This window comes from Empidonax traillii, unplaced genomic scaffold (genome assembly GCF_003031625.1).
Source record: "Empidonax traillii isolate 1590-97213 ecotype Southwest subspecies unplaced genomic scaffold, ASM303162v1 scaffold1669:size174073, whole genome shotgun sequence".
Taxonomy (NCBI): domain Eukaryota; kingdom Metazoa; phylum Chordata; class Aves; order Passeriformes; family Tyrannidae; genus Empidonax; species Empidonax traillii.
The window spans coordinates 147,937-158,588 of NW_020956862.1; the positions used below are offsets into that span (position 1 = coordinate 147,937).

The 10,652-nt window shown below is 60.3% G+C and overlaps 1 protein-coding gene across 1 annotated transcript; it reads left to right on the forward strand.

Annotated features, from left to right (window-relative positions):
• Positions 1-649: 649 nt before the first annotated feature.
• On the forward strand, positions 650-8,764 carry LOC114070718 (AN1-type zinc finger protein 5-like). The gene is made up of 6 exons (XM_027908270.1): positions 650-866; positions 1,870-2,035; positions 3,051-3,132; positions 3,907-4,025; positions 5,458-5,568; positions 7,195-8,764. Exons 2-6 carry the CDS (start codon positions 1,885-1,887, stop codon positions 7,341-7,343), a joined length of 612 nt encoding a protein of 203 aa, XP_027764071.1. The 5' UTR covers positions 650-866; positions 1,870-1,884; the 3' UTR covers positions 7,344-8,764.
• The last annotated feature ends 1,888 nt before the right edge of the window (positions 8,765-10,652 follow it).

The following is a 10,652-nucleotide window of genomic DNA, read 5'->3' on the forward strand; positions in this document are numbered from 1 at the left end:
CCCGTGTCCCCCACACCCCCGTCCCGTCCCCCCCGTCCCGGGCCCTCCCCGGGGGAGGCGCTCGGGGCCCGCGCCCGCCATGTTTCCCGGCAGCGCTCCGTGCCCGCCGCCCGCCTGAGCCTCCCGGGGCCGGCCCGGCGCGGGGCCGGGGCCGCCCGCGCTCCTCCTCGGCCGCCGGTGAGTGGGGCCGGCCCGGCGGGGCCCGCCCGGGGCTCCCGCTCCGCGCAGGCCGCGGAGCCGCGGCCTCGAGTGGCGCCGCGGGCCGGGCCGGGCCGGGCCGCGCCGGGCCGGGCGGGGGGGCCGAGCCGGGGCCCAGCGGAGCGGGGCCGGCGGGGGGAAGGGGGGGGGTCGTCAAGGCTGGGCGGGGGGTCCCGGCCGCGCCGTGCGGTCCTGGCCGGGCCCGCAGAGGTGGTGGGGGGGATTCAGCGGCCGCCGGGGGTTCGGCCGCGCCGTCCTGCCCTGCCCGGCTGGGCCGAGCGGCGCTCGGGGAGCGCTGAGCGCTGGGCCCTGCTCTCTCCGCAGGGACGAGCGATCGCCAGCGGCTCCTCCTGAAAGGTTTGTCCGTGTGGCAGCCCGGGGACCCCCCCGAGGGATCCGCCCGGGACCCCTAAAGATCCGCCCGGGACTCCCCGAGGGATCCGCCCGGGACCCCTAAAGATCCACCCCGGGACCCCCCCAGGATCCACCCCGGGACCCCCCGAGGATCCGCCCGGGCTGCCCGAGGAGAGGCCGGTTGGGGATCCCGGTGCGGGGATGGGAGCGCCGCTCTGAGCACGGCGAGGGATCCCCCGGGAGCGCAGCGGAGACCCCCCCGTCCCCCAGCTGAGCCCGGTCCGGGTCCATCCCACGGGAGCGCTCCTGGCAGGGTAATGATTTCGCGTTCCTCTTGTTTGTTCCCCTCCGAGTAAAGGGAGCGAGTTTCGCAGGAGCGGGGAAGGAAGTGGCTGGGAGGGTGGCGGGGACTTTGTGAGCCCCACAAAGGCAGCGCTGCTGGTGGGGGGCTCACGGGGCCAGCGCTTTGTGCCCGAGCTGGTCCTGCTCACATCCTTCCCCCCACCCCGTCCTGTGTCACAGCTGGACCGGCCACAGCCACGCTGTCCACACAGGCGTTGGGATGGAGCGTGGTTTTTGTTTGCTCCTCATGGTTCTCATTTGGAGCCCTGCGGTGGGTTTGGCCCTGTAAATGCTACGCCGTGTGTGGCTGGAAGGGGCGAGTTCCTGGGGTTGTGTGCGATCCAGAGGGGAATTATTATTAAATTTAAAATTAGGTTTCACTGTGTCAGCTGTTCCTTGGGAAGGTGTTCCTGAATCACGTCTCACTGCTGGAAAGAAACCCTCATCCCTATTTCCAGCCCAACCACGCTCACGTTCCCCTTACCCACGTATGTCAGTGGGTTCTTTTTGCATCGCTTGCGTCATCTTCCCGAGAATTAAAAAACTGAGACAGGCTCGAAATGAAACCCAAAATGTGACTGACTGGGAGCTTGAGGGGCAGCTCCGTGTGGGTGCTCCCAGCAGTGCTGTGGTGGCACTTCTTGTGCTGATGGAGAGGGGATTGTTCAGGTCTGATGTGCTTGTCTGTCCCCAGGAATTTCGGGAGCCTCGTGGTGCAGGAGGGAGAACGGGGAGCCAGTTCCTGCTGGGCTTTCCAGGCTGGCTCTGGGCAGCTCCTGGCAGCTCTGGGTGGCCCAGGGCCCCAGGGACAGGGGTTTTTGGGAGCCCCCAGTGCCCTGTGCTGGAGGGCCTGGGGTTGTGTTGCGGGGCACGTGCAGGAACTGGGCTCTCTCTCGGGATCCTTTGTGCTCCTTCCTGAGCAGCTGCAGCGAACAATGGCCCTCACAGCTGTCCCGGTTTTATTCCTGCTTGCAGCTTGGAGGGGCGAGGATGGCTCAGGAGACGAACCAGACCCAGGTGCCCCTGCTGTGCACCACGGGCTGCGGGTTCTACGGCAGCCCCCGCACCAACGGCATGTGCTCCGTGTGCTACAAGGAGTTCCTGCAGAGGCAGCAGAGCAGTGACCGGATAAGCCCCCCAGGTAGAGGGTTTTTCCTGAGAAATCTGCCTCAAAATGGGGGTTTGGATGCAAACTCCATTCAGCAAGTGGTGCTGACTGCCAGCAGATTCCTGAGAAACCACGTCTGTCCCTTTCCATGGAGACCCAAGGCTCTAAATCAAGGGCCCTTGAGCACTTGTGTTCCCTGTAAGAGGGGCAGTTGTTTCCTTCCCAGTCCCACCAGTTTGTGAAGCCCTGTCCCAGTCAGCACCTCCTAGTAAACTGTAAAACTTCACCTGTGCTAATGGTGATCCCAGTTTTTAGCTGTTTCCCTGTTCCCTGAGTTATGTGTTGGCTGCTGGGAACCCCACAGATCCCCACAATGACATTTAATTTGGGAAGAGCTGGGCCTACTTGGTTTGTATAGTTTTCTTACCTGAACAGCGTTGACAACCAAAATCCATGTGCTAAAAAGTTTGTTTCCTGGTACATGCCAGAGCTGGGAGCAGAAGGGAGATGTGATCACAATGTGATCAGGGTTGGGGGTTTTATTACTGGGAGTTTGTGCAGATGCCCCATGTACAGTAAGAAATCCCTTCCAGAGCTCTTCCACAGCTTGTTCCTGAGTGGGATCACGGCTTTCTTTGAGTTACCCACCCAAAATATGCATCAGGAACACGGCCTTTCCCAGCAGGGAGTTTTATGAGACCCCCAACTTAGCCCCTCAGCTGGCACAAACCAACCTGTGTCTGCTGAAGCTGGGAGAGGATCTGGTTCTTCCACCTCAGAGAAGCTGCAGAGTGGTGTTGGTTCAAGATCCAGACAGCCCTGATGTGTTACCCCCCCACCCTGAGATCTGTGCACAAATTCGGAGGGGAGGGTGTAGGAATGGAGATATGGGAATGATCCCAACTGGGGTGTGCTCTCCCAGCTCCAGCAGGGATCAGGAGCTTAAGGAATGCTGAGCACTCCTCCTGCTTCCTCCTCGGCTGTCGAGCACACGAGGAACTCGCTGGCGTTTTTCAAAGGCTTTACCAACACTGGTCTTGTCTTGCAGCTCCCAGTGGTGCCAGCAGCAGCCCCATGGCTTCTGAAGCAGTTGCAGAAGGAGACTCCACACCTGAGGATGCAAAAGCCAGGTAGGGGCACAGCCCTGCTAAAATCCAGCTCTGGCCCATGGGGTAAATGGACTGGATCAAACTCCTCCCTGGGACCCTGGTTTGTCTGGAAGATGGAGATGTCCCTGATGAAGATGATGATGATAATGTGTAGAGTGAGGTGCCAGGGGGTTGGTGGTGACTCAAGTGGTGTCTTGGTTCTCTTGGAGCCAGTGCACTGCTCTGTCACTGGCTGTGTTCAGCTGCTGTGTCTCTGCTCAGTCCTCAGTGGTGGGATTTCTGGGGTTGTCCTGTGCAGAACCAGGAGCTGAACTTGGTGATGAACTTGGTCCCTTCCAACTCGGGGTATTCCGGGATTTCAAGTGAAAGCACCTGGAGGTGACCCAGTCTGGGAGCTGTGGCAGCAGGATTAGAGATCTCGGGCACGTTTGATGGGAAGGTTGTTAGAGCTGCACTGAGCTTTGTCACATTACAGTCCTGACTCATAACTCTATTGCCCTGTCCCTGGACTTGTTTGGAGCTATAGCCTTGGCTGGGAGATATAGTTGGGTAGAAAAGGAAACTGAAATCGTCACGGGTTCATTCCAGGTGTGCCTGGAAAGAACTTTGATCCCAGATCTCCAGGGGAATCCCAAATCTCACGTCTGCTGTACTCCTGACCTACTTCTGAGTATAAGGAAATTAACTTTACGGGCTGGAGGTCTCTCCCACATAACAACTGTTCATCAAAGGAAAAAAAACCCTTGTGTTTGCTCTTTGTTTGTTTGTTTGTTTGTTTGCTGCAAACGCTCCCAGTGCTCAGACTCCTGTGACCCATCAGATGACGGCCATGAGCATATCCAGAGAGGAAACCAGCACTGAGCCAGAGGAGTTCAGTAAGACAGAAGAAGCCTCATCAGCATCTTCCTCGTCAGGTTGGTTTGACCTTTGCACGAGCGTGAGCGACACGAATCCCAAGAGCTGCTTTCAGCAGCCCTGGCCACTGACCCCGAGGGACAGGCAGGGAACACACACCTGGAGAGAGAGGAAACAGCTCCTCTGTGAGACAGGCAGGAGAGCAAATGCTGTGCCCCAGGGCAGGCTGATAGAGGTGGCTCTGTGGGCTGAGGGCTGAGGAGCTGCCAGCCCCGGCGTCGCTGGCAGGAGGATAATCTTCCATGACGCCTCTCCCGGGGAATGGCAGCGAGCCCGGAGCGGCCCACGGCCTGTCGCTGGCAGCACTCCCCTGCCAGGAGGAGGGAGGGAGGGACAGGGATCCACCAGAGTTATGGGAGACAGGAGATGTGTTTGTGGCAGTGCCCAGGGGCACTGGGGCCTGGCTGGTGTCACCCCTGTGATGGGGTACCTGTCCCTCGAGGGGGTGTTTCCCTCCTGAAGGGATTGGGCAGCACAGGGGGCACTGCCCAGCAGGCACATCCTCCGGCTGATGCCATAACCAGGTGATTCTGCAGAGACACCCTCCTTTGGTTCAGCTGACAGCTTGCATTGAAAGCTAAAAAAATCCCAGGAGCTGTTAGTTGCTAAAAAAACTGGCTCTAGTCACTGCACATGACTGTGCATTTTGGGTTTGGTAATCCCTGGCCTGCAAGCCCAGGAGACAGTTTACAACAGCGAGGTGAGAGACTGTGTGGTGAAACAGGCTTGGGAGAGCCTGCCCCTTTCTTCTGACTCTGTGGTTTTTGGGAAGCTGTTTGGGGTCAGCTCCACAAAGCTGCCTCTGACTGTTTTGTCTCCTCAGAGCAGCCTGCACTGCAGGTGTATATCTGTTTGCAGCCACAGCTCCTCCCTCCTGTTGACTTCTCTAACCTGCTTAGGTACTGGAGGAAATCCTGCTAAGCATCAGTGACCTTTAACAATCTGGCTTTCAGAGCTCAGTTTTCCCTTTGGTAATTAGAGGCAGTGATGGATATCTGTGTAAAGCATTCTGAGACCTACATATGGGGAACACTTACATAAGAGCCAGCAAAAATAATTAGTTGTACTTACAAGGGGTTAACCATTTTTCTTTTTTTTCCCCCTGCAAAGATTAACTGTGGGCTGAGCTGACAGTTGTGTTGCTGTACAGCAGCTGAGCTGCAGTGACTATCCAGTCACTGTCCAGTGGCCGCTCCAGCCTTGGATGTGAGGCATTTGACACAGAGAGAAAACTGTGAGGCTGTGTGAGGCGTGAGATCTCCGTGGAACGAGGCAGATCCCGCAGCTTGGGGTCTGTCAGCCAGGGCAGTGCGCACACAGAGGGGCTGGCAGAGACCCAGAATTCACTTAGAGCCTCGAGCACCTCCTGCAGTCAAAGAGATGCTTGCTTTTATCAAGAAAGGGCAAGCAAAACTCTTGCCTGTGTTTCAGGTACCCTGCTTGAGATCCCCCAGGACACAGCTGAGGGCAAGGCCGCTGCGGAGAAGCCGAAACCCAAGAAGAATCGCTGCTTCACCTGCCGGAAGAAGATCGGCCTGACTGGTGAGTGCCTGGGCAAACCTGGCTGTGCCCTCAGCAGCGTGGTGTGAGAGCCCTGGGGGCAGCTCTGGCTGTGCTCTGGTGGCTCAGAGGGGCAGTGGATGGGGGTTCCCCACAAAGCCACCCCCAAGCCGAGGCGCTGCTGGGGAGCTGGGAGGGGAGCTCTGACCTGCTGAGGGAGCAGCCTGGGGAACATCCCACTCCCTGCCGGGGTCCTGGCAGCCTTGGGATGCAGGCTGGCACAACTGGATGCAGCAGCACCTCTCGGGCTGGTCCTGCTGCCTGGCAAAAGCCGCTGTGGAGCGGAGGCAGAGTCGGCTCCTGTCGAGGTCTGCGGTAAAGCTTTCGTAGCAGTGGCACGGAATGAGCTGGACCCAAATGGAAAATCCCTCTCCAAGACTCATCCCATTTGTTAATGCTGCTTGATTTCCACTGTTAGCTTCCTGAGGGCAGGATGGCTCTCGGCATCCAGCCCGTAAAGCTGGAGGGAGCGGTGCAGGGATGGGTGTCACTGCTGTCGGTGGGAAAACTGCCCCTGGAAAGTGAAGCAATTAATTTGGCTGGGGTTTTGTTAATAAAAACATCATTCCCCTGAATTATCTCTGGCATTTAGTGCTTCCCTGGGAAAAGTGAACTCAGGAGCCGTGCAGGTCACGCTGTCCTAGTGGAGCACTCGCCTCTGTGGCTTCCGTAGCTCATCCAGCAGCCAGGGAATGGCTGTTTGCATGGATTTAAGAGGCTTTGGCAAAGTCTGGACTGGGAAGTTTGAACCTGAGCTTGCCTGGAGATCTGAGGGTGCTGTCCTGGAATTAGTGTGGGTTTGTAAACCTGGAGCTGGGCAGGGTAGTTTGGTGTCCAGCCTTTGGATCTGCAGGGAGGATGGTTTTCCTGGATGAGTGTTTCCTTAAGAACTTCAAGCTGTGAGAAGTTTCCTCGTTTAGGATTCAGCTTGCAGAGAAGTCCTGTGTATTCAGGGCATTTTTTAGGATGAGTTTTCTCAAACAGGAGTAAATGGGCACCTCGGAGTAAGGTGTTCTGTGGGCTGTGGTTGGGAAGATGAGAAGGGACAGAGCAGGATTCCCTGCTGTCCTGCAGCACATCCCTGCTCCCTGCCCGAGTCTCCCGGAGTGCTGTGTTGATGGAAGCTCTCTGAGCAGCATTGTCCCCGAGTGAAGTGACTGAATGGGGGATTCTGATCCCAGTGTGGTGCCAGCCCTGCTGCTCACTGCTGGCCAGCCCAGATGCTGCTGTGTGACCCTGGGGAGCTGGGCTGGCTCCGAGGGCTCAGCTCCAGCTCGGGCTGCCCGGGGAGCCTGGCCTGGATTAGCAATCTGGCACTGCAGTGCCTGGCATGTCCCTTGTCCCCGGGGAACACAGAGAGCAGCTGCTCGGGGAGCTGTGACAGCTGGGGCTGCCCAGAGCACGAGGAGCTGCTGAGCCAGGGGAAGGCAAAGAGCCACCCGTGTCCTTCCCCCACGCCTGGGGGGGGACAGTGACCCCCTCCCTGCTCTGTGTGTGCCTTGGTGGTGTTTCCTGGCCTGGCAGGAAGGAGCTGGGGGGGCCCTGCCGCCTTCCTGCCCGGCTGGACGGGGCCTGATGCGGCTTTGTTTGTGCTCTTCCTGCCCTCAGGCTTCGACTGCCGCTGCGGGAACCTGTTCTGTGCCATCCACCGGTACTCCGACATGCACGCCTGCCCCTACGACTACAAGGCAGAGGCTGCCGAGAAGATCCGCAAGGAAAACCCCATCGTTATCGCCGAGAAGATCCAGAAGTTGTGAAGGGGGGGGGGTCTGAGCAGCTCGAACTGCAGCCAGCAGGGCGGCCCGGTGCTCCTCCCCTTCCTCCCAGCCTTCCTCCTCCTCCTCCTCCCCTCCTCCTCCCAGCCCCAGCGGTGGTGCGAGGGTGACTCCGGCAGCGCACACGGACCGGCACCGGGACACGGGGGGCTCCTCGCACCTCCTGGGCGGTCAGTCGGTGTTCCTTCTCTCCCTCCCTTCCTGTCCGACAGCCACAGCTCAGCTGACGTGTTCTCAACCAGCTTCCCAAAGGAAAAGGGGCCGTCCTGCCCCGCTGCTCCAGCGCTGAAGACCTTGGGACCCGCCTCTCTCCGGGCGCTCTGCGTGCTGTGAGCGTCTGGGCTTTCCCTTCCCGGCTGCTGCGAGTCCCGTGAGCCACCCAGGACTCGAGGCCGGAGTCCCTGAGCAGCCCCTGGACTTTGCTGCCCGTGCCCCACCTCCTGCAATCCCGGGGGCTGGGGGATCCCGGCAGCCAGGCTGCCGTCTGCTCCCGGGAGGTGCCCGGGCCCCGATGCAGCAGAGTTGTTTCCATGGTTCTGACGCCCCAGATCCCCCTCTTCACCCTGTGCTGGAGAAGCCCCGAGGGGACTGAGCAGCGGGGCTGGCACAGGGGAGTCATTTCGTGGCTCGGGGCGACGTGGGCAGGGCAGGACCTTTGGGAAGAGGCTCCGCTCGCTGCCTCGTGCCCCTCTCCACAGGGACAGCCCTGCTCCAGCCTGCCGTGCTCCAACACCCCTGGAGAACCCCAACTGCTCCCCCAGCGAGGTTTGTGTCCCCTGTCCCCTCCCTCTCCTCCCCTCCCCTCTCCTCTCCCTGCCTTCTGCCTTACACGAGTCGCTCTCATCAGGGTTGTGCACAAAGCTCAGGTCCCCACACCTCTGCTTCTGGACCTGTCCCTGCCCCCAGGTGACAGCGGGGTCCCCTCCTCCCCCCTGGGCAGCTCGGGGAGCCCACCCAGCTGCCCTCTCCCCTGCCTCCTCCTCCCTCCCTCCCTCCCTCCTGCTCCAAAAGCCGCACAGTGGGAACTGGGCACAGGGAAAGGCACGTGGAGGGGCTGCAGGGCATGGGAAAAGACCCGAGGAGGGTCCCGGGGAAGCACGGGCAGGGGCTCAGAAACGCCCATGGAGAGCCCCAGGGAGCAGGGAGAGGTGCTTGGAGAGCTCTGGGCCCACTGAGAGAGTTCCTTGGGATGGTGGAAGACTCAGGGAGGGCTCTGGGGTGCCAGGGAAGGCAGAGGGAGAGCTCTGGGGTACAGTGAACATGCTCAGAGGACTCGGGCACCCCAAAAAGCACCTGAAGGGCTCTGGAGTGCCCACACTGGCACACGTGTAGAGAGGGAGGTTTAGGGAAAGCCAAATGCCAGCTTGGCATCACCCCAGGAGGAGCCTCTGGAGGGCTCAGGGACGCAGCACGAGGCAGGGCAGCGGCTCCTGGGGCACCTCCTCACCCTGTTCCTGGAAACACCGGGAGCAGAGGAGTAGATACGGGGCTCTGGTGTCACAAGCAGAGGACCCTGGATGTGTCCCAGGGGACAGGCAGCAACTCTGCCCCGCTGCTGGCTGTGCCACCCCTGGGAGGTGTCTGCCTGGGTGCTGGAGAGCAGAGCCCTAGGGAGCAGCTGGGGGGGATCACGGCCAGTCCTTCCTTCCCAGCGCTGTTTTCCTGCCTTGCTCCTGGCAGGGATCCTTCAGCAAGGGGGGGCTCCTCCTGAGCGTTGGGTTTCCCAGTCTGATCCAGCCAGAGCAGTGTGTGCCCTGTGGCCGCTGCCACCCTACCGTGTGACCAGGAGGGTCCCAACTTCCACAGCTGATGCAAACCCAACCCCCCCAGCACAGAGAGGAGCAAGGCTGCCCCTTGCCAGCCTTTCCCTCGGGTTTTTGCTCCTGGATGGCGTGGATGTCACACCCAGAGCACGCAGGTGTTGTCCCTGGACAACCCCCCTGGGTTGGGTTTGCTGTTGAGCTCTTGGCTGGGGATGATCCATGGCTCTCAGGGGGAGCAGGAATCGCAGCCGGCCCTTGCCTTGTGTTCTCCCGAGGGCCACGAGCTCCAGGGAGGTGCAGCAGCTCCCCTGGATGCGGCGGGAAAGCCCATGGCCATCTTCCAGCTTCTCCACCACCCACCTCCTCCCTGTCATCCCCTCCCTCTCCATGAGTGTAAATACAACACAGTCTAGTTTGCTTGGATGCTGTGGGTGCTTTGTTATGGGCAGGGATGTTCCATGTGGGCCCCACTCAGGATGGCCCCGGGGTCTCCGTGCCTCAGTTTCCCTGTGGATAATCCCTAACTCCCAGCACCCAGACTCCTGGGATCTCAACCCCCCCAGCAGCTGGACTGGATGATCTTCAGAGGTCCCTTCCAACCCTGACTACTCTGTGAAGTCTGGGATCCTCCCCCACCCCAGCCCTGAGTTGCTCCAGATCCCCCCTTGGTGCCCCTGTCGTGTTCATGGGGCTGGAGTGGGAATGGGTAAGGGGGTTTGGGACAGGCCCCAAATGCCTCCCCCCCATCCCTGTGTCCGTGCAGGGGGATCTGGGCAGCCTTTGGCACCAGCACCGAGTTCAGCCAGGCTTTTGGCACTGCCTCCTGTGACTTCCTGGTAGGAAACCGTGGGAATTGTGGGCTGGGTGAGTGGATGGTGGGGTGGGTGAAGGGCTGGGGGAATGGCAGAGCTTGGGGGGTCTTGAGCCAGAGGATCCAGAATCCCCCTGTGGTCAGTGGGGCTCCCCAGGGATCAGCTCTGGGCCCAGCTTGTTCATCAGTGACCTGGAGGGAGGGGTGGGATGGACCCTCAGTGTTTGCTGAGACAGAACTGGTGGCTGATCCACCTGAGGGCTGAGCTGCCTTTCCGTGGGACATTAATAATTAGTCTGGATAATTGGGCAGAGGGAAACCTAATGAGGGTCAGCAGGGGCAAGCGTAGGGTCCTGTTCTTGGGGAGGAACAACCCGATGTGGCAGTCCAGGTTTGGGGTGACCTGCTGGAGAGCAGCTCTGTGGGGAGGAACCGGGGGTCCTGGGGGAGGATAAGCTGTCCATGGCCAGCCGTGTGTCCCGGGGCCAGGAGGGATCCTGGGGGGCATCAGGAGGAGTGTGGCCAGGTCAGGAAGGGGATCCTGCCCCTCTGCTCGGCCCTGGGGAGGCACATCTGGAGTGTTGTGTCCAGCTCTGGGCTCCACAGCTCGAGAAGGACAAGGAGCTGCTGGAGAGGGTCCAGCAGAGCCACAGAGATGGGGAAGGGTCTGGAGCATCTCCCTGATGAGGAGAGACTTGGGGAGCTGGGCCTGGTCAG